Below are 24,737 nucleotides of genomic sequence, written 5' to 3'. Positions count from 1 at the left end.
GGGTGGTGGGGGGAACAGGGTGAGTGGTGATAGATTCGGGTGAATCGAGAGCTTCGAATCTGTCATCATCTTTAGTGAAACTTCCCTTAGTGCCCCTGACCTGCCAAGCATACTTTTGACCTTCTTCTGAACTGAACTCAGAACAGCTGTGAACATTTTGTGCAGTTTCTTTGAAACCTCAGGTGCTGCCAGGGGAGGACAATGGCCCTGTGTTCTTCCCCGGTGGATCTGTGGGCTCAGAACCATTGCAGGCGCTCAGTGGGATTCAAAGCAACTGACTTCCGTGTATCAAAGTTTGCGGTGTCCAGGTGCCACTTCTGTCTAGGTGTGTGTTGATAAATCAGCCCTGACTTTCTCCTTCTTTTCTTTGCAGTGAAATGCAAAATGGAGGATGAGGAAGAGGCCGCAGCTAAGACTCCACAACCTTAACAGCTGTCGGCGTCTCTCCCACTCTAAGCTCCAATTACCCACCTGGAGGACAGTGTTCTAGCTATGCTTCCGCTGTCATGTTTTCTTGAAGGACTAGATCTGGTATATTCGGATAAGGGTCTTTTTGTTGCAAACATATTGTAGTGCAAATAGTTTATCATAAAAAAGTAGTAGTTTTAACTTTCTACATTATCCCCCGATTTTATTCTTTCATCTATTTCTTCAGCAATCTACTTCTACACCACCCACTGCTAAACTGTACAACGAACTCTAGTTCCAAGGGATGTTGAAATGTTCTAGTTACCAGCTTCCCACTTTTGGTCGCCTTTGCAAAGATCCATGTTTAAAACAAAGTCCCAAACCTCTGCAGCGGGTTTAAGTTTATCCGCTGAGCATGCTTAAAAAAAAAAAAGAAGACATCATTGCCTGTGATCCTTTCACAAGGAGGTTGACCCTGAACTTTGACTGCAAACCTAGCAAGATGAGGTGCTTAAATACAGGCACCTATAACAGATAAATAAGTTTTGTTGTCTATGCTCCAAAACATTATAGAAAATTCCTCATTTCATGGGTAAACTGAATTATTATCTTCAATTGTCCCACAGTTTGCTGTTACCCAGTTTTGAACGGATTTTCCCATTCAAAATGCCACAGACTTAGCCTCCAGGCGGATCTGAAAGCCAAACAGTTGTATGGAGTTGTTTTGACAAGCTACCACACGTCTTAAGTAAATAGTAAAGCCTTTATTTTTTTGTGTTAAGAATAGCATTTTGAAAATAAAACCTATCTGCCCATGCTTTACAACCTTTTAAATCTGTAATATTTATTATATACAGTCATTTATGATACATGTTGATTGTCTTGAAATTTCTTTAACGATGTTTTTTTTTAAGTATGCAACAGTCAGCCAGGGGAGGATAAAGGTACATTATAAAACACACATTAATACATTTAATAAATATATATTATCTATCAAAAACGAGCCTTAGCTCTTTATCAATTAATAAAAAGCACCTGCTGAGAACTCCTGTAAGCTGGTATAATCATTGCATCATTGGATTATAAAAGCCACAATGCTCCCTTTCAGTTCAGGGTTCAACTCGGCCTTGCCTAACCAGGAAGACCACCCCAACTTTGCCCATGATCCCTGGACTCTGACAGAAACTGTGCTAAAACAATGGATCCCCAGCTTGCAACAACCAAATCTGCAAGCCTTGAGACACACAGAACTTCCCAGTCTGTCCTTCCCTCCTTCCCTCCCCGCTTCCATCTCCAGGGGAGGAGTCCAGCACAGAATAACCATTTCCTATTAAAGGGGAGAAAGAGTGGCTGTTATAGTCCCAAGGTGATTTTGATAACTGGATCTGGAAAGCGTTGTGCTTACAATGAGGTGTTTTGATCACAGAAGCTCTCCTTCCCGGTCATTCTCCCCAACGTCTTGTTTACAACAGATCTGAAACAGCGGTGCCATTTAATTTTGTATTTAAACTTCACTCAGTGGGGGCAGGGGCTGCCACCGTCTCTTGGCAAAGATGTCTCTTCATACCCTTCAGGTGAAGTCCTTAGAAAGAGAACAGTTTACTGCCCTCCCCCTCACTCCCTGCCTCCTACCCACCTCCACTGGGAGAGCACTCAGCCCCCTCTTTACCTTAAAGCCAAAATAAAATAAAACCCAGAAGCGCAAAAAACTATCAGAAACTTGAAAAGAAAAAGGTCTCATTAAGTGAGGTTTCCTGTGGCTCAAAGCCAGTTCTATTTTTGCGGTGGTGAAACATTGCTTTCCGCTTGGAGTCATCTCTGCTGTGTTCACCGTGCATGCTTAGACCACCAAGAACTTAGAACATGATCGTGTGAGTTCTCCGCTTTGCAAGGGTGGGGGCTCTTGCAGCCTGAGCCCCTGATGGGATCAGAGAGCTCCGAAGGACTCCAGGGAGCGGGGGTGAGCCACTGTTTCCTGGCATGAGAACATGTATCGTGGCCGCTTTTCACTGGACTGGACCGAGGTGTTCAGAGAGTTCTGTGATTTTCAGAATTCTAGGTCCACATGCATCCTCCCGCACTCCCAACCCCAGCCCAGGTCTTAGCTTCTCCCCTCTACCCCAATACTTCCCGTGGCAGTCCCCCACCCCGCCCCCGCCCCCGACCCCAGAGGCATTCCTGGCACAGAGGTCTTGGATCTGACTCTCTAGAAGCAAGCACGTGCTCCGGGTGGGTGGGTGCTTCCCTGCTTCCCCGGGTCGGGTATGCCCCCTCTTCCCCTTGCTGGCAACATGTGGAAATGGGCTACCTTGGAGGAGGGCCACACGGGGGCCAGATTGGCCTCCCTACCTGGGTGCTTTGCAAGGATGGGGACAGGGGAGGGCGAGGATGGGACACAGCAGACTAGGGCCTCAAGAAAAATCAGAAGGTTTATTAAAACATACTCAGCTCAGACATATTGGCTTTTGAAGAGGTCAGTTTCCCCCCAAACACTAACCTTTTTCATTTTCTGTAAAGGTTAAAGGCTTATGGGTTGTTTTATAGAAAAAAAAAAAAAAGCAATACAGTGACTAGAGTATATGCAAAAAGACCCACCCTCATTTATACATTCCATGCCGTCAGGTTAAAACTCTTTGCTTTGAATCATTGCCTGCGATTATGCTGGCCAAACAGTGCAGAGAACATGGGGCTTTTAATGGCCGAGATGTCTGAAATGCCAAAGAAAGGAATGACTTGCTTAGGACAGATGGAAACCATGACAGAAACAATGGGCTTGGAAGAGAACCATTTTCATGAGACTTGCAGAAAACCGAGACAAAAATGTCCCCCACGCCCTCCCAAAGCAGCAAGAAACCCTCATGAGCTCCACCCGACCCTGGACCTTTCACTACGTCCGCAGAGAAGACCCAAGAACTCACTGCTTGCTAGGCAGCAGGCATTGCCTCTCCACCCTGGGGTACCCCTGCCACGTGACAGCATTGTGGAAAATCCACCCCGGCATCCACCCCCTGGCCAAGCCACGGGGCTTTGAGCTGCTGGCTCCACGTGAGCCTTGAAATGGACATGGCGGGACAGGTGGGGAAGGGCTGGAGGAATACTCATGAGGTGGGAAGAGGGAAGGGTGATCAGGGGAGAGACGGCTGCTCCAGTCGGAAACTGCCCCTTGGAGGCAGGCAGGCTTGCTTCCTGGCAATGATGCCAGAGCAAGAGGCCCAGAGAAGGAGCAAAGGCTGGGTGCTACTTTCTAAGTGTGACGGTCCCTTCAACTCCCAGACTGCCTTCTCTTCTTTGGCACATGCCAGGCTTCCTCCACCACTGTTCATAAAGCTCTTCCCGATACAGCTGGGCTGGGCCTCGGAATCACACGCACCAGCTCCTCCACTGCTCCTGACCCCCCTGAAATGTGAAAACCCACAGGCAGGGCAGTGGGAAAGCCCCTATTCGCCTTCCTCAGTGAAATGACTGTCTCCAAGAGGCCACCTGGGGTCTAGCCCTTGCTGGGGAGGGGTGATGGTGTGGGGCTCTCCGTGCTCAACCAACACTGGCCTGGCCTGCTGGCTGTGAACGCAGTTCTGCTCTTACCCCAGAGGATGAAACAGTCTTCCCAGCCACATTTTCGAGTGAGCCTAATCCTATTTGCAATTAGCTTTGCTTTAGTTTGCGGGGTTTGAGGTTGGTTTGGTATTATGTGTGTGTGTGTGTGTGGCAGGGGCGGGGAGGGCAGTTGGTGTTAGCTTTTCAGTTCAGCAGTGTTCACATTTACACGAAATCCCCTTGTCTAGGATTTCCAAATCTCCTGGCTGCGAGGCGGCCTTGTTCAGCTACTGCTACTGATTTCTCCCTCAAGAAAGACACGACCAGGGAATAAAATTGGTAAGAGAGACTCTTATTCTCTGGAACTTAAAGTCTTTCACCAGAGGTGTCTTCCAGTGTAACTTGGCGGAGCGGTTGGGATCTGGAAACAGGAATAACACACTAAGAACTCAGCTTTGCAAAGTCAATGTCAGAAACCCATTTGTTAACAATGTACCAAAGCTAAGTTAGCTTGCCTTTTCCTAAAGGGCTGAATAATTCCCAAGAAAAGCAGCAACCCCTGTGTGTTACCTACAATACTCTGCTCCTGGGAAGGCTGTCTGCCCCTTTTCTATAATCGTGCACCCGCACAAATACGTTTCCTTACCCAGAACCCACATTGCTTTCTAAGTCCAGGGTGTTTTTATGCACATTGGCCTTGACTGGACACAGAGGGTTTACGAATGACTGGTGGGGCTGTTTTCTAACAAAATTTATTAAAACCCACAGGTCAAATGCTTGAAATTCAGCATTTTCTTGGTACCCAATAACAAACAGGCCCACGGATGGCTGGTGCTCTTCATGACTGCAACCCGTGAGCCTATTGCTTTGAGCCCCTGCCATACCAGTGCAAATGATGCCTCTCATACCAGTCAAAGGCCAGGAAAACCCAAGTTTCCTCTAGAGACCAAAGACCATCTCTGACTCACATTGAAAATAAAAAAGTTCAGGTTGCGTTATGGAATTGGCACATGATATAAAGAATGGAAATCCAATTTACACGTGTAAACTGGTTCATGTGTTGTTTGTGAAAGAAGCATGTAGCTATGTTTGAAAATTAAATGTGGGAATGAGAGTGCAATTTTGGACCGCTAGAGAAACAAAATGATGTAATTGCACAGAGGCAAAATGTAAATGATGACGATTCTGCTGAAGGTCTGTTTGGCATCAGATAGTATCTGTTTTTGTGTTTGTGGGAGAGAAATGATAATCACGTCAATTTCTTAAGAAATCTTTTAAGGACTGGGGGTTGGGGGGAACCTGGTACCCAGCTGGGGCATGGGGCAGGAGGCTCAACTAGGTTGGATGCCAGCAAAATCTGCCAGGGTTTTGTAACTCTGGGCTTTTCCTAAAAGTCACTTCCCAAGGAAAGCGTGGGTAGGGGCACCTCCTGTACGATGAAAAATAGAGAATTCACTGGGTACAAGAGCCCCAAGAAACAGGGACTCGTTCAAATGATCTACAGATGGTCAACTAACTACAGGGAAATGTCTCATGCATGGAGAAAGTGGGTGGAGAGGAAAGAAGAGAAATGGAACACTGCATGCATCCTAGCTGCGAAGGGTGTCGACGTTAGCTGCTCTCTTTGCAGCCCCGTGAGCAGCCTCCACAGAGTGGTGTGTCCCTGTCGAAGCTGCCCCCCAACGCTGACCACTCCAAGGCTTCCTGCCAGAACATCACCTCCTGATACTTACAGTCCCCCCGTTGAGCACAACGGCCATCTCAGTTGGCTGATACACGTTGCTTCTGAACGGAGCGCTGGGTCTGTTTCCCAAGCTGCCGTTGCGAAATCCTGCAGTTCGGAGAGCTGAGGGAGGGACAGGCAACACCACACACACACACAAAAAAGACACAGTTTTGAGTTTTGTTTTCTTCCCTTGCATCAACACCATGCTCCAGGCACACGCCCCCTCCCCGCTCCTCCCCTTTGTCACAAGCCAGATTCAAAACAAAGTCACAAAGGCGCTTTGTTCTCGGGTTCTCTGGGAGCCTGACCCATCTCAGTGGGGTTGGGGAGTCTGCAGAATCCAGGGCGCAGGCAGCTCTTGGGGAGGGGACCCGGGGTGGAGCCTCTCCCCGCACCCCCAGAGGGCCATGGGGGACAAAGACAGCGCCTGCATCTCTCACAAGGTCTCTTCTGACAAAAGACCTGCTCACTGCTGAGTGCCATCCACGTCAGGTTCAACACCATACTGTGCAACACGGTTTCTGGATACACACAGAGGTGGGCAAGCCTGAGATGCTGGGCCCCAGGCTCATGGTCGAGGTCGGACATCTTCCTGGGAAAGTGACGCGGGAGAGGACGGAGGGGCCCCAGGCCTATAGATGGGGTCATTTCTAGACAGGAAAAAGGGAGATCTGAAGCAAAGGCAGCAAAATAGGTCTGTTCGTTTTACCTCTGAAAGGTAAATGATGTTTCTTATTTGCAATGTATTTTTATACATCTAAATTTCCTCTTTTGGTGAAGAAAAATCAAATGACACAAAAAGACTTGGATGAACCATGAATGTGTATTACTAAGTGAAAGCAGTGGGCTATAAAATCTCACATTATATGATTCCGACTATAATATTCTGCAAAAGTATAAACTGTAGAGGCAGTGAGAAGATTAGTGATTGGCAGGGGTTTGAGGGGAGCACAAACGGGGACTTCCCTGGTGGCTCAGACGGTAAAGAGTCTGTCTACAATGCGAGAGACCCGGGTTTGATCCCTGGGTCGGGAAGTTCCCTGGAGAAGGAAAAGGCAACCCACTCCAGTACTCTTGCCTAGAAAACCCCATGGATGAGGGAGCCTGGTGTCCATGGGGTCACAGAGTCGGACATGACTGAGCGACTTCACTCACTCACTGGGGGGAGCACAAGGCATTTTTAGGGCATCGGAACTCCTCTGGGTGATACTGTAACAGTGGAGACATGACCTCATGGATTTGTCCAAGCCCACAGAACTGTACAAAGTGACCTCTAGAAAGCAAATTATGGACTTGAGTTAATAATAATGTATCAATATTGATTCATCCATTGCAACAAATGTAACATCAATGCAAGTTGTTAATAACAGGGAAAACCAGGAGGGATGGGGCAGGTGGGGACTCCATGTACTTCCTGTACAATTTCTCTGTACCTAAAACTGCTCTAAAAAATAGTCTATTAAAAGATAACAGAGAAAGAAGAAGCACTGTTAAAAAATCAAAACAAAAGTCTGTCTCAATTGCGAGCTGTCGCCTTCATTATCTTCCTTCTCACTGAAGGCACTTATCTTACTTTGCTGAGAAAAACCTCAATTAAAGTCCTCCCTGAAGACAGTCTTTTTTTTTTTTTTTTTTTTTTCTGACTAAAAAGTAGTAAGAGGACTTGGGATTTTTACAAATTAAATTACTTGGGGAAGGGACCAAAATCACCTTGATAGTACAGTTAACCTTCACAGAGTGCCAACCAAGAGCCAGGGCTGGTTATAAAAATACTTTATATGTCTTATCTTATTTAATTTTTATAGCATAGTAGGTTCTTTTAGTATTTCCATTTTACATGGGGCACAGAGTGATTAGGTAACTTGCCTGAGGTCACACAGCTGGTAAGAACCAGCATTTGAATCCAAGTAGAGAGAATTGGTTTCCTTGACCATCACACTATTTTGGGTCCAAATATGATGTTTTTAATGACTGCACTCAGTTACTTAGGAGCAATTTGAATTTAAGTGACATATGGGGGCAGATCGGCCTAGACTGAACCAAGAAAACATAGGCAGAGTGGTTAACGCATGTTCTAAAAGACTTGTGAAAACCTCTTTGCTTTAGCATCTCCAAGCCTTCAATAGCTCCCATGCACACACTGACAAGGACATGCCCTTCCTGGGGACCTGAGAAGAGGGGACAGGGTCCCGGGGACATAGAGTCCTTGGACTCTCACCCTCACTAGTCCCAATTCCTAGCCAAGACCTCCTCGAAAAGAGGGAGAACCGCGCAGCACAGCTTTCCTCATAAAGCAGAGACTGGCCAGCTGCAGTGGGGGAATGTGACTCTCACATTCTCTTCAAAGAAACAAAGTCTCAGCCGGGTCGGTATCTGTGGGGTGCCCTGGCCCAGCGATCCCTCTGTGTAGTGGTTATTTGGACTGGTTCTCCTCTGGTAAACATCCCTCCCACATTCTGGGTCCTGAGTACTGGCTACAACTGCCTCCTCCCCGCTTGAGGTGGGCATGGGATTTAAGCCTGGCCAATCAGGTCCAGTCAGAGCTAACGCTGGGATTTTATACTCAAGCATCCTGGGAAACGTTCCTTTTCTCCAGTGGGACTCTGTGTGAGTCCAGAGCTGCTGTGATTCTAACAGAGCCAAGAGATGGAGAGAGACCAGATCTTGGCATCACTTGAGCCTCCTGGATCTATCCATTTCTGAAGCCTGATCCCCAGTACATTAGTTTTGCTGTTGTTTTGTTTACTTAAATTGCTTCAGATGAGATTATTTTTTTTTAATTAACTTGCATTTTCAAGAATCCCAACTGACAGCCCACTCTGACCAAGAGGTGAGCCCTCTGAAAGGCAAGCAGGGCTCACCCACAAGGAGTCCCAAGAGGAATCTAAGGGCATAGGCTAAATGCCAGCCCTCTCCTGCCAGCCCTCACTGCAAGTGAGGCAAGATTGGGTCCTGTCCCCAAAGCTGACACAAGGCCTTCTGCTGGGCAGCAAAGGGGCAGAGTTTAAATCGCCCTTGGCCTAATGAGATCAGAAAGCCCAAATCCCCTCATGGAGGAAAGAACACTTTTCCTTCCTGCTCCTTTGGAAGGTGAACATTCAATGCGCCTTGTTAGCGCTTTCCAAATGTGATCTGAAGTGCTATATCCTTCAGTGTATTTTCATCTTCTGTCACATACCTCATGCCTTGTTGATACGTATTAAGAAACAGCAGGCTGGTGAAGTCCTACATATCTGGGGTCCCACTGGGGGAGGGAAACAGGCAGCAGAGGCTGAGCTGCAGGCCAGCCTGGGGCATATTCCTCCCGTCTCTTGACCTCAGGGCTGGACTCTCAAGGGTAGAGTGCCTGAAGGGCTGGCTGGTTAAAATGCAGGAGAAACAGCGCCAGCTGTAGCTCCCGGGTAAGGCCCCGTGTAGGGCCTGGTTCCCTAAAATACAGCTGGCTGAGGTCAGACCAAAGATGACAACAGCTGTTCTCACCATGGCCAGGAAGGCCGCCCAGGCATTCCCCAGCCAGCAAAGTAGGATTTCTCGAACAAAGGCAATCCTAGCCAGGATGACTATTTATTCTCTCTCTGTGAGCCTTCCGAGGGGATTGACTTTGCCTGGTGCCCACGTGAATTTTGGTGGACACACATTTGGGAGAATGCAAAACAGGGCTATTAAAAAAAAGTCTGACAATATCCAAGGTTGGTGAAGAAGTGGGGATGGGGGCTCTCATACAATTATTCAGGGAAGACTAAATCAGTCCACCTTTCTGTGGGGAGGGGGGGATCTGGCAGTATATATGTGGATTGAAAGGTACAGATTCTGATGCACGTCTAGGAATTTTTTTGCAAGGAGGTAATTGATCAAGGACACAAAGATGAACGGATAAGAATGGTTATTGCAGCATAACTTGTATGGAAAGCCAGAAACAAGCAGAATACTCACCAGCTAAGATCAGAAATAGCTCAGCTGGTAAATCATCTGCCTGCAATGCAGGAGACCCGGGTTCAATTACTGGGTCGGGAAGATCCCCTGGAGGAGGAAATGGCAACCCACTCCAGTATGCTTGCCTAGAGAATCCCAGAGACAGAGGAGCCTGACAGGCTACAGTCCATGGGATTGCAAGAGTCGGACATGACTTAGTGACTAAACCACCACCAAGATCAGGAAAACAAATTATGATGCCTCCTGGAAAGCTCTGTTTCGTGAAAAGGACAGCTCTGCAGTTGTTGACCTGGAAAGGCCTCCCTCTGCGATACACTGTCAATTTAAGCAAGCGCATTGCAGACAGCCTCTTAGATAACCAGTGCTTTCAACCTGGTTACATCCTAGAAGCACTTGGAGGGCCTACAGTACTTGAGCCCAAACAGACTTACTCAATCAGATTGAGGGGGCAGGCGCTGGTAATTTGTTTAAAGCTGCCCAAGAGACTATAATGTGCAGACAGGTTAAGAGCTGCTTTGCTGGATTGAGGTGTGTGTGTGTGTGTGTGTGTGTGTGTGTGCGCGCGCGCGCGCAGGGTGGGGGTACTGTGTCTGGCAAGACAGGAGCAAACAGTCAGCAGTAGTTGCCTTTGGGCAATGGGATTCTGAGCAATTTTTATTATTTTCACTTGCTGAACTCCTGATTATTGTTGATCTTCTGTCATCAGAAAGGAATAAAAAAGTTATTTTTGCTTTGGAAAATAAAGAGGGGAATGGGGGACATTGTCCTTGGCTCTGGAACCCAGAGTAAGCCCCATCACCCCCTGTGCCAGTCCAGGCACTGCTGGTTCTGACATGGGTCCCAAATCACTTTGATCTCTAGATCTTACAAGGATATGACATACTGACTGCATTTTCTCAAGAAAGGATGCAGGGCATTCAGAAAACCAACCTTCCTTCTCCCTGCTCCACTGTGAACCTGAACAAGTTGCTGGACACTCCTAGACTCAGTTTCCCACTCTGTAAAATGGGACTGATAATCCCTGTCTTCTCAAGGCACAGAGTTGCTCTGACACACCTGTGAGACGAGGGACGCTGAAGGGCTTTGAGAAGTTCTGCGGCAGAGTGGGCTCTGGAGCCAGGCTGCCTGGGTTCAAACCCTGGCTCTGCCTCTTAGGCAAATTGTTCAGCTTCTCCATGTCTCAGTTTCCTGTCTGCAAGATGGACCTCACTGGATTATTGCAAGGATTAAATGAGATTAGTCACTAAAATGCTCAGAATGGTACCTGTCCATTGTAAGCACCCAGTAAAGGTTAGCCGTCTTTAACTTCTGACGCCCCTAATACTTGTAGGTAGTTCTAGCACCCCACTCCTCCTTGTACTGCAGGTAAACCAGACCATGAGGTTCAACAAAAATGATTCTTAACCTTCTAGGGATCATAAATGGCTTTGAGAAGTTGACAAAGCAATAGACTAATTGCCCAGTGAATGTATAAAGCTCTACAACCATTTCAGGAGTTCCTGTTACCTTTAAGGTCCAAGGGGAGTTTGTGAGTGTCAGATAAAGAGGATGCTATTCCAGGAGAGGCCAGGGAAGAGGTGGCTCCACCAGGACCCCAAGAACTGGTCAGGTGCCTGGCCTCTGCTTATCATATGCCCTGAGGGACCCTCTGGGCTCCCGGTAATGACCCCCATCTCCTGGCAACCAGGAGAGTCAGCCCACCAGAGCTGTGGCTCATCCCTGTCAAATCTCTTGACAAACACAAGCTTGCTGGTCTGGGGCTTCCAGTAAGAAGGAGACTGCTCTGATAAAGGCCACCCCAGGACTGTGATTCTACCCATGGTGGGGAGGGGGAACGAGCAGGGGGCAGGTCTGTCATTCTCCCGGGGGTCTGAGCAGGAGCAGGGTGCAGAGGCAGCTGGGCACCTCCAGTGGTGGGGAGGGCTGCAGGTGGCCTTGGAGGACCTGGGGGCTTGATGTGTTTCCCCCTGCCTATGGGGGTGGGCGGCTGTGCTGAACCCAAAAAGGCCAACTCTGCAGTATGACCAGACCACCGCCCAGGAACCTGGGTGAGCGTCACAGAAAAGGGGACTCAACCATTCAGAAGGGGCCACCTCCTATGTCACTGGGCAAGACTGAATCTCTTACAGCCTCTACTTACTCCTCTGTGAGATGGGGATAATAACAGACCCTACCTCGTCAGCTGGAGGGATGAAGTAATGCGATAATGCAGGTTAAGGAGTAGGGTCTGGCATGTAGCTAGTGTTCAAAAAATGACGATTATACTAGGTAATTATTACTACTGCGGCTGCTACTGCTACTATTATTATTATAGCTCCTGATAAATCTTTAGGTAACTGAGAAAAGGCACTTTTAATTAATCTCAAGTACTGGGAATGCAGCCGACTTGCTTTAAGCAACAACTGTAAGAGACACTTCTCCAGCATCTCTAGCAGGGGTAGCTGGGGCCTGCCGCTTCTTCTCGGCTCACCTGGGGATCCCACCTCCGCCTGAAGTGCCTGTCGAATCTCTGCTTTTCTGTTGACGGAGCTAATAGAACTTGATTAGCCCATTTATGGGAGCCCTGGAGGACATTCATGGCAGCAGGAGATAGTTGATGGACAGATGCTGCAGCCTCCTGTCCTCCAAGGATCAATTCTGAGGCTCGTTCTACATGTGTCCCTGGCAGGAATGAGCCCCAGCTCCCCAAGGTGGTAACCAGCTCTTGACACTCTTGTTCTGGCGTTTCTGCCTTCCTGGTCTCCTTCTCCCGGGCAGGGGCAACCTCCTAAGTAAACCACCTGCAACAAGTTTCAGGCTCTGCTTTCAGGGGAACCCAACCAAGATACACATTCAACAAGTCAGGCGCCGTGGGGGCCCCTTGGTACATCAGGACTCACAGCAGGTTTATGGGGTACACAAAGCCTACATCTGGGAAGGGGCAGAATCCCAACCCAGACTCTGACTCCAGGGCCCAAATTCATCCACTCCTGGAGACAGAGCTAGAGGAGAGAGCGTGGGCATTGCCTCTTGCCATCCCCTGCATCCAGCTAGCACAGGGGCTGCAAACTCAAACAGCCAGGAAGCAGGGAGCTGATGTTGATATGCTATAGTGGCTGGGACAGGGAGCCACGGGAAGTGTGAAAAGTGAAATTCGCTTAGTCACGTCTGACTCTTTGCGACCCCAGGTACCATACAGTCCATGGAATTCTCCAGGCCAGAATACTGGATTGGGTAGCCGTGCTCTACTCCAGGGGATCTTCCCAACGCAGGGATCGAACCCAGCTCTCCTGCATTGCAGACAGATTCTTTACCAGCTGAGCCACCAGGGAAGCCCAAGGGGAGTGTAGTGAAAAGAAAATGGATTCCCACCTAAAAGTCCACCACCACCTGGGAGAGTAAGAGACAGGGCCTTCCAGCCAGCTGCAGACAACTGGTGCCCGGTGGGAATGGCAGCCCAGCACTGCCAGATCCAACTTTTCAAAAAAGGCCAGGAGCCTGACTTTTTACATTAAATTAGTTGAAAGTGCTAATTAAGTCTCTTCCCAGGTGGCTCAGTGGTAAAGAATCTGCCTGCCAATGTAGGAGACACAGGAGATGCGGGTTTGATCCCTGGCTCAGGAAGATGCCCCGGAGAAGGAAATAGCAACCCACCCCAGTATTCTTGCCTGGAGAATCCCATGGACAGAGGAACTTGGAGGGCCACAGTCCATGAGGTTGCAAAGAGTCAGATACGACTGAACACACATGCAGGCATGCATGCTGAATAAATTGATAATGCTGAATCTCTGAGGGCCAGTTTCAGCACAGGGATCAGTGTTTGTGGGCTCTGATTTGCCAGGACTACCCCCAAGGCCCCTGATCCCCAGTGGGGGAAAAGGAGCTCTTTTGGGAGGAACAGCCTAACCCAGTGGGACAGTGCCCCCTTTACCTGCATTGTGTTCATCCATTGAGAAGGCTTTGTTCTCCATGTAGGTCCGTGGCAGCTGCACGTCCTCCTCAAACGCCGTCTCCCGCATCCTTGGCTGTGACGTGTCGAAGTAGTTGGGCGTGTTTTCCTGCGGGGCTGGCAGAATGGTGCAGTGGATCTCCGGGATGGCATGGAAGATGACGAAGACCCAGCCACTGGCCACCAGCGTGATGGCCAAGGTGGGGTCGCCCCAGGCATCTCCCTGTCGTAGCTCGGCGTTGCCGAAGAGGTACATGGTCATCCAAGCCACCCAGATGAGCACGGAGAGGAAGGCCGTGACCAAGATGCAGACTCCATTCTGCTTCCACTTCTTGAACTTGCCACACAGTGAGAAAAAGGCCAGCGCCAGGGTGGCCACGAGCAGTACCATGTCGTAGATGAGGGCCATCGCGAAGTCCATGGGCTCATAGGCACAGGCCGGCTTCGCGTCTCGAAGCACGGTCAGCACCAGCCACTCGATGGCGATGATGACCTGCACCAGCATCAGGCACAGGGCCATGCCTACCAGCTGCCAGCCCGAGGGGCTCTTGCCGTGGCGCACCAGCCTCCTCACTCGCCATGCCTGACTCAGCAGGCAGGAGAAGCAGAGTGCGAAGAGGACGCCCCAGAGGAACCGGCGGACCGAGCAGATGGTCTCGTCCTCCCGGATGATAAAGGCAAAGGTCAGCCCAAAGAGACCCAGGGTCCCCAGGAGGAAGAGGAAGTGGAGGCCCACAGGGTCCTTTTTCTCCTTGTCCTTGATGAACGGCAGCCGCACCAGCAGGATGAGCATCAGGAGCAGTGTGATCAGGGCGCCTGCCCCGGCCACCGCCTCCACCACGATGCCCCAGATGGTGTCCAGGTCGCACAGGGACACGTACTGAGGGAGAAGGTCCAGCCCGCAGCCCCGGGACGTGCTGGCGTTCTCAGAGGCCCCGGAGGCAATCACGAAGAGCAGGAGGAAGGCGAGCGCCTGGTGGGTTCTCATCTTTCTCTCTGATGCCGCCACGAAGGTTCCAGAAAAGTTGGGGGGAGAAGACCAATTCATGGTGAGACTTCCACTCCCCTGACTTCTTTAAGGAGACCCTACGTCCCTTCAAACCCATCACCAGCCCCTTTCTCCAGGCAGCACAGCCTGGCACCAGGAGTGGGTGAGGATTTCTGTCCCCATCTGCCCCCTTGGCTGGGCCCGGTAAACAACCATGAATCGTCAGTGCTAGTGGCTGGAGGAGAGGGTGGGAGGGAGACTCCCTTTCTCTGAATACCCTGTCATCTTCTTTGAACGTGAGGCCGTGTGTGACCTCTTTAAAAATAAGGGAGTAAAATGAGACTCAAAGAGATGCTCATGGACTGAGCGCTCGCTGGGAGAAGGACATGCATTGTGGTTTTGGTCCCTCGGTGCTAACAGCTGACACTCACCGATGACTCAGCCTCGGCCAGGGACCCGGCACAGCCAGTTCTCACGCCGGTGACAACTGTCTTGAGGAGGCTGGGACACTTGCCCAAGGTCACACACTCAGCTCCTAGAAGCACCCCCTCTTAGAAGCTTCCCAGCATATCAAACACAGTGTCAACTGTCTTCCTGGGTTCCACCTTTTCCCCCTCCCCTCACACATCCTACCCTTCTCACAAAGATCTGAGAATCCATCCTCTTGCTCCAGGGAGCCCCCCCTCTCCTGGAGATGCCTGCAGGACACCCCCAAGGACTGTACCCAGCAGCCAGAGACGGGCTTATTAACCCAAGTCTCCTCTTCCCCCACTGCTTCCTCTGCCTAGACCCCTCCCACCCCCGCTTTCATGGAAAACTGCTCCTCCGCACACTGGTCTCAGCTCTCATGTCATCCACTCACACCCTGGCCAAGGTCACACCCCCCGCCCCCCCAGCGTCTCTCGTCTATTTCTTAGGTCTAATCGCATCTGTCATCCTTTTGCCTGCTTACTTTGTTTCTCTGGTCCCTTCCTCCTCTCCTCCCTTCCTGTCGTTCTTCACCACCAGCTGCAGGAGGACAGGGACACTGTCTTGTCCATTAGCACAAACCAGGGTTTCTCAGCCCCGGGATAACGGACACTTTGGGTCTGAGCCTCCCTTGTTTGGGGGTCTGTCCTGTGCATTGCAGGAGGTGGAGCAGCACCCCTGGCCTCCACCAACTAGGTGCCTGAAGCACACCCTCTCCCCTAGCAGTGACAACCCCTCAAATTCTTAGACACTGCCAACGTTCCCTATGGGGTGGGAAATCACAGAATGAGCACCACTGGTGAAGAACTAACACCAAGTAGATGCTTCTTAAATACTGTGGGAATGAGACTTCTCAGTAGGGCTCTCCTATACCCACTGCCTCCAGGTCCTTGCTTTTGGAGGGAGCCTGGCCTTGGGAAAGCCCTGCCTGCCCAGCTCTGCTGTGCTGTGTTTCTGAGCATCTTAAGCCAGACTTAGCTCCGCCCACAGTGAGGCTGTAACCAGCCACCTCTCAGGCAGTTCAGCACATCCCTGGGGCTTTCTTAAGTAAATGTGGTATCGACCACTTCTCTCTCTCAGCTACTTGATGGGATATAGTGAGCAGCTCTGATCCTGCCTTGGCCGCAAGGCCATTGACTGGGATAAATTATTGATACCACAGAATGAGAAGGAGCATGGTGCTACAGGGTGATCCTTCCTTTGCCAGAGATGAGAGGAGGCAGGAACAGAGGGTATCTGACAAGACATGCTCCTGAAACAAGCACTCAGACATTGGTAATAAGGCTCCTGGTCCCATCACTCTTCATGCCGTGTCAGTCACGAGAGCGCCACCTCAGCTATTTAAGCTTTGTCTACATACTCCCTGTAAGTTATTTACTTAACTGACTCACCAAGGTCTTGAAATTGACTCAGAAGAAAGCTCAACACATTGGAATACCTGTTGATGGAGCTCCTGTTGCATCCCCATTGCCATATCCCAATGTACCACCTTTGGAAAAAAATGCTGTCCTAGTCAGAGCTGCTTATCACAAGAGCACACTTGGAATCAAAATTTAAGAACCAACAAGCCCAGAAAAAAAAAAAAATTAAGAACTGGATATGCTGGAACAAAATGCCATTGGCCCCTGACACAGTATAGTGGATTTCCTCTAGACTTCTCATCAATGGCAAATGTGTTTAAGAGACTTCTCAGCAAGTGACAATGGAACACACCCCATGCAGACTTTCTAGTTCACACAGTGGCCAACAATCCCCAGGGCGGCTGGGAGGAGACAGGGAGGATGGTGCTTCTGGAGTCTTGACCATCAGTCCTCTCACCAACTCTCCCCACACACCTCCAGGCCAGTGGTTCTCAACCAGGGTGATTGTGATCCCAGGGAACACTGGGGCATATCTAGGGACAGTTCTGCTTGTCACAAATGGGGAGGGAAGTGCAACTGGCCTCTAGCAGGTAGAGTCCAGGGTAGCCGCTAAGCAGCCTGTGCTGGAGAAGACTCTTTAGAGTCCTCTGGACTGCAAGGAGATCAAACCAGTCAATTCTAAAGGAAATCAACCCTGAATATTCACTGGAAGGACTGATGCTGAAGCTGAAGCTCCAATACTTTGGCCACCTCATGCGAAGAGCTGACTCATTAGAAAAGACCCTGATGCTGGGAAAGACTGAAGGCAGGAGGAGAAGCGGATGACAGAGAATGAGATGGTTGGGTAGCATCATCGACTCAATGGACATGAGTTTGAGTAAACTCCGGGAGATGGTGAAGGGCAGGGAAGCCTGGTGTGCTACAGTCCATGCGGTCACAAAGAGTTGGACACGACTGAGTGACTGAACAACATGCCTGAGATGGCCCTCAAACACTAAGAGTGATCTGGCCCCACATGTCAGCAGTGCTGAGGATGAGAAAGCCTGGTTTATACACTTGAGAACAGACTTGATGAGGAAGAAGCCAGGAAACCAGCCAGGTCTCTCAACCTCATGCCTGCACCCCAGGTCCTTTCCTTGCAAGAACTAGACTTTCTTTAGCTGCCTCCACTCACTCTCAGAGGACTCTCCTCTCTCCAGACCTGCCTACAAGTTGGAACTTGGTTCTGCCAGTTCATTCCTCGGTTCTGCCGGCTCATCTCTCTTCTGACTGACCTTCCACAACAACAGGAAACCAATGTGAAGAAAATATAAAGATGGCAACCAAGCTTCTGAAATTGTGTGGGTTCTTCTGGCTGCGGTTCCCGTCTCTAGCTCCCACTCCTTTCTGACACGGGAAATAGATACACTCTTGCTTTTTGCTTTCATTCCTGAGGGTGGAACCCTCTCCTTCCTCCAGTTCTGAAAAGAGCTCCTGATTTTCCTCTGCAGAGCCCCCTTCAGCCCCAGCTGTGAGCCTCAGACCCAGCCAGGCCAATCGAAGCATTTGTCCCACCCTCTGGCCGCACTGATTGGCTCAGGGACAGGCACTTGGCCTCATCCAGACCCATGAGAATCACTCTTAGGATTTTTGCTAGAATTAACTGGGAAGGAGTTTTTCTCCTGTTACTGGGGTTAATAAGCTGAAAGGAAGGCAAAAGGAGAAGAGGGCGGCAGAGGATGAGACGGCTGGATGGCGTCACTGACAAAATGGACGTGAACTTCGGCAAATTCCAGGAGACACTGAGGGACAGGGAGGCCTGACGTGCTGCAGTCCACGGGGTTCCAAAGAGTCAGACGCAACTGAGCGACTGAACAACAACAAGCTAAAAGGATATAAACCTGGAGCTGGAGAGGGCATATTTACCATCACAGGGAAAGAACCTGCCTGGGAGGAAAGCTGGCCCACAGGAAATCGTCACGCGATGCACAGGAGTCCCAGTACACTGCAAGGCTGGATTCAGTTATGCCTGAAGCCAGATACCCTGGTCTTTGCACCTCCAGCAGTCAATTAACTTCTCTTTTTTGGACTAAGCCATTTTGAGATGGGTTTATGTAACTTGTTAACAAAGACGTTCTATGATGTATCCCACATGAAGTGGTCCTCTTCTTCCAGGAAGTCCTCGCTAATCAACATCTAGGCACCACGGGCTTTGGAAGGCTTCAGTTGTCCCGAGTAGGTCATATCATTGCAAGGGATCCCCATGAGGTGACAGTCATTGTTCTACAGAACTCTGTCCGGGATGATCGGAAGGAGGGCTATACCACCTCACATAATGAAGCAGAGTCCAGCTCATCTAGGCTTTCTGGGGAATTCAGAATTGCCCTGTGGAGTTCTCTATTACTGCCATAGTGAATATAATAATGACTGTTAACTCTCACAGTGCTTACTATGCTCTAGGCCCTCTGCTGTGCACTTCACATACATTAACACCTAATCATCTGGACAATGACACCATGAGGCAAGTGGTATCACTATCTGCATTTTACAGGAAATAAAACAGAGAGGCCAGTTGGCTTGTCCAAGCTAGGACAAGCTATACAGCTAGAAAGTCGTGGAATCAGGAGACAAATGTACTATTGTTACTGGGGTCTTCAGACAAACCAGGGCTCTGGAAATGTCACCGGCTGAGCCCTTTGCTAGCCAGTCTATTTAAATTAGGTTCCTTTTGCCCCTTTATGCTCTATAGCAATACTCCTGATCTTTATCTTTGCAGCATGTACCACAATTTTCATTGTTTTATTTTATTACTCTTTTGGTCTGTCTCCCCCACACCCAGGCTCCTGTCTGTTTTGTTCTGCATCGATTCCCCAGCACCTGGCACGTGGGCAGTGCTCACGGCCCAGCTGCTGAATGAACTGATTAAATATGGTCTCCAACCCTCATGTCACAGGGTAGGAAGATGCTCTCACGGTCATCTTATAGAGGAGGGGACTGAGGCTTAAGCCAAAGTTTGATCCTCAGGCTGGCAACAGCAGCAGCATTGCCTGGGAGCTTGTAAGAAATGCAGACTCTCCAGAGTGGGCCCGGCCACCTGTGTTTCCACAGCCCTCCGATAAGCTCCAGGTGTGCTCAGATGCTTGTGTGCACTGAGGTTTGAGAAGCAGGAACATATGCAGCTGGGGAGCCAGAACCATGGCCCTGCACCTTCTGCCTTCCTACCACTTCCCCAGACCCCACTCAGGCTCCAGTGCATCCACTGTCAGGTAAGCCCCATCCAGCTCCACCTGAGGCCTCCCCCTGCCAAGTAGGGAGCTCTCCAGGATCCCCAAACTGCACAAAACCTGATTAGAGGTTTGGCAAGGCTGACTGAGGTGGGATGAATATATGGCAACAAACCCATGGGATGTAGGCATGCAGCTCCTCAAAAGGAGTAATGAATAAAGTGACGAATGTGCAAGACTCGGCTCACATACTAATTACTTTGCTGCCGGCCAGGCTCCCAGAAATGTGACTCATTCAGATGCTCTTAAATACCCTGCATCACACACGCACGCGCACACACGCTCTCTCTCCCCACCGAGGGGCCAGAAGCTGCCGGCAGGTGGTGGAGCAGCACGCTCCATTTCTCACAAGCTGGGGCCTGCAGAGGCTGGAAAGAATGCAGGCAAGATTCCTTATGTGAGGACAGCGCTGCTGCCTGCCTGCAGGCCACAAGCAGGGCTGGTTCTCCCAGCCTTGATCTTCACCAAGCAGCATGAACTTTGGGTTTCCGATTCTGCCCCTGGCATTTGCTAGAACCTTGTGACCGGGGGCAGCAGACTTAACCTTACTTGCCTGTTTCTTCATCTGCAAAATGGGAGTGATAACACCCGACTTGCGGGGTTCTTGTGAAGATTAAAATAATAAGTAGGGTTTAGGACTATAGCCTGGCATGCTGCGGTTCATGGGGTTGCAAAGAGTTGGACACAACTGAGTGACTAAACTGAACTGAACTGAAGCACTTATATAAAGTATCTGTCAAACAAATAACAGACTGGCAAATGCCCTGAGGTTATGAACTTTTCTGACTTTCCTGTTCCAGGAGGGGCAGTTGCCATGGTGATGGGACTGAAACCGCTCACCCAAGTGTGAGTCCACCACTGTTTCCAGCCTCTACCATCACACACTGAGAAAAGAAGTCCCTGAGGGGGTGGGAAGGGGAGAAGCCTCTGGGGTGTTCTACCTTCAGTCAATTCAGTTCAGTCGCTCAGTCGTGTCCGACTCTTTGTGACCCCATGGACTACAGCACACCAGGCTTCCCAGTCCATCACCAAGTCCTGGAGCCTACTCAAACTCATGTGGTCTACCTTGAAAACTCCCAAACTCATGATTCCCGCAGCAGGTGCTCTAAATGGTGGCCTGACTGCACAGGTGGTTTTCCAGAGGGGAACTGGGCGCTGGAAGACCGGAGGCCAGTCTGCATGCCCTAAAACTGGGTGCCCCTGCTGAGGAGTCAGAGGCAGACACCCAGAAACCAGACACCAGCCATTCTCCTGGGAACCAGCATCCTCACCTTCCCACCCACCCAGATGACAGGAGATACAAGACGTACAAAACTTCTCTGGAACATGCCATTCTGACCTGCTTCCCCTTGGCTACTGCCAACAGAGGCACCTTTAACCCACCTTCTCTAAAGAAGTGGGGAGGAGGCGGTGGAGCATGGACGGGAGAGAAAAACTAAGCAGGTCTGGAGGGCCTTTCCTAGCCCTGGGCATGTCTAAAGTACCAATGAATACCTGGCAGAGAATTTACACTCCCATCCGTGTCCTCAGGAGTGGAAGACCTCAGCTGGAGGAAGTCACACAGAACTGAGTGACACAGGGCATTACTTAACCTCTCTAACCTTCAGTCTCTTCTGTAAAACAATGATAGTAACAGTGCTGCTTTCTCAAAGCTGACGTGCAAAGTGCTTAGAAAGTACTCAGCCCAGTGCCTGGCAGACAGGGAGCAGTGGGTCCTAAGTTGTTACAAAAACAATGACAATTCTCAGCGTCCTGTTGGGAACAGGAAGTGGTAATGACACTTGGCCAGAGGCTTCCTAGAAGTGACGATGAGCTGGGACTAGAACCCACTGCTCCGGACTCCTGACCTCAAGGCCGCTGCACCCCAGTTGGACTCCCCCATGTTCAGCAGACGGCCAGGATGAGGCTGCGGAGCCTGTCTCCCACACACCCCAACACACTCTGTCCTTGCCCACTCCCCTTAGAGCCGCTGGTGCATTTCCTGCTCCTGAAGGATTAAACTGTTACAAGGTTTCCTGACATTAAAACTCTTTCCCAGACCTGCAATCTTATCCTTTGATCTCTTTTCCAAGTTATACCATCTCATAATCTTTAGTTCCCAGCACCATCCAGACCACCAGACTATCTGGGAGCCCTTGAATTTAATAACCCTCACACGTTAGTAAACAGGGTTGTCAGAACACAGGCTCCGTGATCCATGAATATGCAAAGCAGCTCCAATCCTGTAAATAAAAGCAATCATTTAAATGCAAATTGAATCCTTGGCTGCCTGTTCCAGGGTGGATGGTTCCTCTCAGGCTGTAATTCCGAGAAGAAAATGTGACTAACTCAGAACCCCCAGGAAGCTCTTGCGTGGATGTGCTTATGGAGCCGTGGGCTCTGGGTGGGGGCTGCTTAGGGTGGACAGAAACTGCCTAAAAGCCAGAAGTGGGTTTTAAAACCTGACCCATCCCTGGCGTAGGCTCATTCAAAGCAGTCCCCACAGGTCCGCTTCGGCGGCTCCCGGCGCCTTGCCATCCCCAGAGGCAGAATGAAAGGGGAGCTGCTTTTCCTCTCCTTGTTGAGGTCAGGGGAGCTTTTAAAAATCAGATCTCGTGGCTTTGTACTCCAAACCCTCCCTCCAAGGATTCATTTAAGAGAATAAAACCTAAGCTCCTTTCCATGGCCCCCCAAATCGTGGTTTGGCTGGTCCCTGCCATCCCGTTTCAGACCCCCACTCTCAACATCTGCCTATGAGCTCCAGCCACAATGGCCTTTGTTCAGTTTCTCTAAGCTCATTCCCACCTCCCAGTCTTTGCACTTGCAGTGCCCTCTGCCTGGTTCAGTCTTCCCCCAACATCTGCCAGTGGCGGGGGATGGGGGGGTGGGGCGGCTCTATCTTGCAAAGCTCCACTAAAATTTCACTGCGCAGAACTCTTGTCACTTTATTTTACATCACCCTGTTTTATTTTCCTGGCAGCACTTATCCCAATTGGAAGTTCTATCCACTTACTATTTATTTACTTATTTAGTGTTCACCCAACTCCCCAGTGCTCTGAGAGCAGGGGCTTATCTGCCAGTTGTGTAGCTGGCCCATTTACCAAAATAATACATTAACCGATCAAGATTTTAAGCTTCTCTCTCTAACAAGAATGCTTGTCTCGCTGCTTGTGCCCTAAATGGCGACTCCTTCCCACTTCCATTTTTCCCCTTCCCAACTCAGTTGACCCCTTTTCAGACAGAGCAGGAACAGATAGGAAACAGTTCACTCCACAGTCCAGATACAAAACTGGCCGGGTGGAGGGCTCCCAACCAACAGACACCGATTTGCATTCTATTTACATCCTATTTGCATGCAGTTTAACTCAACGTCTTGAGTCCTCCAGAAAGCCTCCATCCCTGGGGAAACTACCAAGGTTCCTCGGCAGAAGTTTCAAAGCTTTTGTGCCAAGCCCCTCCCCCACTTCTCGCCTCTTTGCGAGGACCCCCAGTTCCTCCTGGGCTCTGTTCATGTCCCCCCCACCCCCCATACTGGCGCAGTTGGGCAGCCAATGTGGCGCGTGGCCCGGGGCCCCAGGCGGGGACGCCGCTGCCCGCCACACTCCAGGGGCCTTTGTCCGCGCTCCAAGGAGCCGCCCCCTTAGAGAACTGGGGACAAGTTGCGTTGCGGGGTGGGGGGGGGGGGGACGATTGGCTAGGCCTGGGAGTGACATAGCCGGGGAATGAACCCACAGGCTGCGCTGGACCGGTCCTCGGTGGCAACGGTACCCCCTCCCTGGCTAGTTAACCCTGGCTAGTTAACGAGGCGGGTGCGGGCGGTAGGGGTCCCGGGATGCTTGGGACTGGAAGCCTGTGTCCCCCAAAGGGTGGGGACGCAGCACAGGGCTGATCATCGCCTCTAGCCTGGCCGGAACACAAACGCTAACCCCCGCGCCATTGTATGCAGCCGCCCCTCACTTGTACCCCAGCTCCAGGTCCCAGTTCTGCCTCTTTTCGCCCGCAGTGTCCCCTCCTTGTCCGGTAGTGCGTAGCCGCGACCCGCTGAGAGCTTGACCCCCAGTCCCTACGGCAGGTGCCGCAGCTCACCTCCAAAGCTCTCCCCTTGTGCCCCCGGCTCCGCCTGCCCTGTCTGCGGTCAGGCCCCGCGCCTGCCACGCAGCCCCCAGACCTGCCCGCGGCTGCCCTCACACGAGTCACTCGGGCACGCCTGAAGTCCCTTACAGTTCCAACGGCCCTTTGCCTGATCTGCGATCGCCTCCAGACCCTCCTCTGAGACTTTGATCTCAGCCTGGTCCGGGAACACCGCCCCCGCCCCATTAAGGTCCCAACCTTCTCCGCCCTCTGCCCCGCGGTCTGCGGGCTCCTCTCTCCCTCCAAACTGTGGTCCTCCAACCCGGAAACCCCAACTCCCCCAGCAGACTAACCCCTTGGGGAAGAGGGGGGACTCAGAAAAGCCCAAGAAGCAGACCCCATCCCAACGCTCCCAACTCCACCGGGGGAAAAGTTTCTGGGGTCACCGCAGGGCCCTCCACCCCGCCGGCGCGGCTGGCACTCACCGACCCCCGCGGCCCCGCAGCGCCGACGCTCCCGCTGGCCCTCGGCCCGAGTCACATCTCTGCAGCGCCGCCGTGGCCCTAGCCCAGCGATCCCGCCCGCCCGCCCGTCCGGCCTCACTGCATCGTAGTCGCGAGCCGCAGCCGCGCGAGGCGCCCCCTGGCCCGGCCCGTGCTGCTGCAGCCGCCGCGGCCCCGCCCCCTGAGGCCCCGCCCCCAGAGCCTCCGAACCCCGCCCCCGTCCCGGCAAGGGCTGATTGTTCCAAGCAGAACCCCGCGCACGCTCCTTTCTCCCCGCTTGCAGCGCCGAGACGAGCCCCCTCCAGTGTCCTCATTTAGGGACCACCACCCCCACATCCACAGTGTGTCCAAAAGCACTCTGGACGCGCCGGACACTTTCCTCCGTTGATTCACTTGCAGAAACACACATAGAGAGGTTTTCTAACTGTGGGTTCCTAAACAGCTGTTGTTCTGTCGCCCAGTCTTGTCCGACTCTTTGCAACCCCCTGGACTGCAGCACGCCAGGCCTCCCTCCTCCCTGTCCCTCACCATCTCCTTTAGTTTGCCCAAGTTCATGTCCATTGCATCGGTGTTGC

At 51.1% G+C, this 24,737-nt stretch overlaps 2 protein-coding genes across 3 annotated transcripts in view; one reads left to right on the top strand and one right to left on the bottom strand.

Annotated features, from left to right (window-relative positions):
• Positions 1-1,453, top strand: part of IQCK (IQ motif containing K) — a 168,935-nt gene extending 167,482 nt beyond the window's left edge. The window contains exon 9 of the mRNA XM_086375538.1: positions 374-1,453. Coding sequence (XP_086231664.1) covers positions 374-429 — 56 coding nt within the window. The 3' untranslated portion in view covers positions 430-1,453. The remainder of the gene's footprint in view (positions 1-373) is intronic.
• On the bottom strand, positions 1,153-24,274 carry GPRC5B (G protein-coupled receptor class C group 5 member B). Of its 2 annotated transcripts, none has more exons than XM_086375536.1 (4): positions 24,145-24,274; positions 13,512-14,525; positions 5,676-5,788; positions 1,153-4,363 (listed from the first exon to the last, which is right to left on the bottom strand). In XM_086375536.1, the coding sequence occupies exons 2-4, from the start codon at positions 14,515-14,517 to the stop codon at positions 4,319-4,321; spliced, it is 1,164 nt and encodes a 387-aa protein (XP_086231662.1). In that variant the 5' UTR covers positions 14,518-14,525; positions 24,145-24,274; the 3' UTR covers positions 1,153-4,318. The 2 variants fall into 2 exon arrangements, with proteins under 2 accessions (XP_086231662.1, XP_086231663.1); XM_086375537.1 differs by lacking the exon at positions 24,145-24,274 and adding an exon at positions 14,949-15,287.
• Positions 24,275-24,737: the final 463 nt, after the last annotated feature.

The sequence above is a fragment of the Bos grunniens genome, chromosome 25 (assembly GCF_055505025.1).
Source record: "Bos grunniens cultivar Pamir isolate PY7600 chromosome 25, Bosgru_T2T1.0, whole genome shotgun sequence".
Classification (NCBI taxonomy): Eukaryota; Metazoa; Chordata; class Mammalia; order Artiodactyla; family Bovidae; genus Bos; species Bos grunniens.
The sequence above is the reverse complement of the archived record's forward strand: the minus strand, read 5'-3'. Positions and strand labels throughout refer to the sequence as shown.

Coding starts and splice junctions, on each gene's coding strand:
- GPRC5B (XM_086375536.1), bottom strand. CDS start 14,517: ATGAGAACCCACCAGGCGCTCGCCTTCCTCCTGCTCTTCGTGATTGCC. Junction 5,789..13,511: donor AATGGATGAACACAATGCAG/GTAAAGGGGGCA, acceptor TCCCTCCCTCAG/CTCTCCGAACTGCAGGATTT. Junction 4,364..5,675: donor TTGTGCTCAACGGGGGGACT/GTAAGTATCAGG, acceptor TCCTGTTTCCAG/ATCCCAACCGCTCCGCCAAG.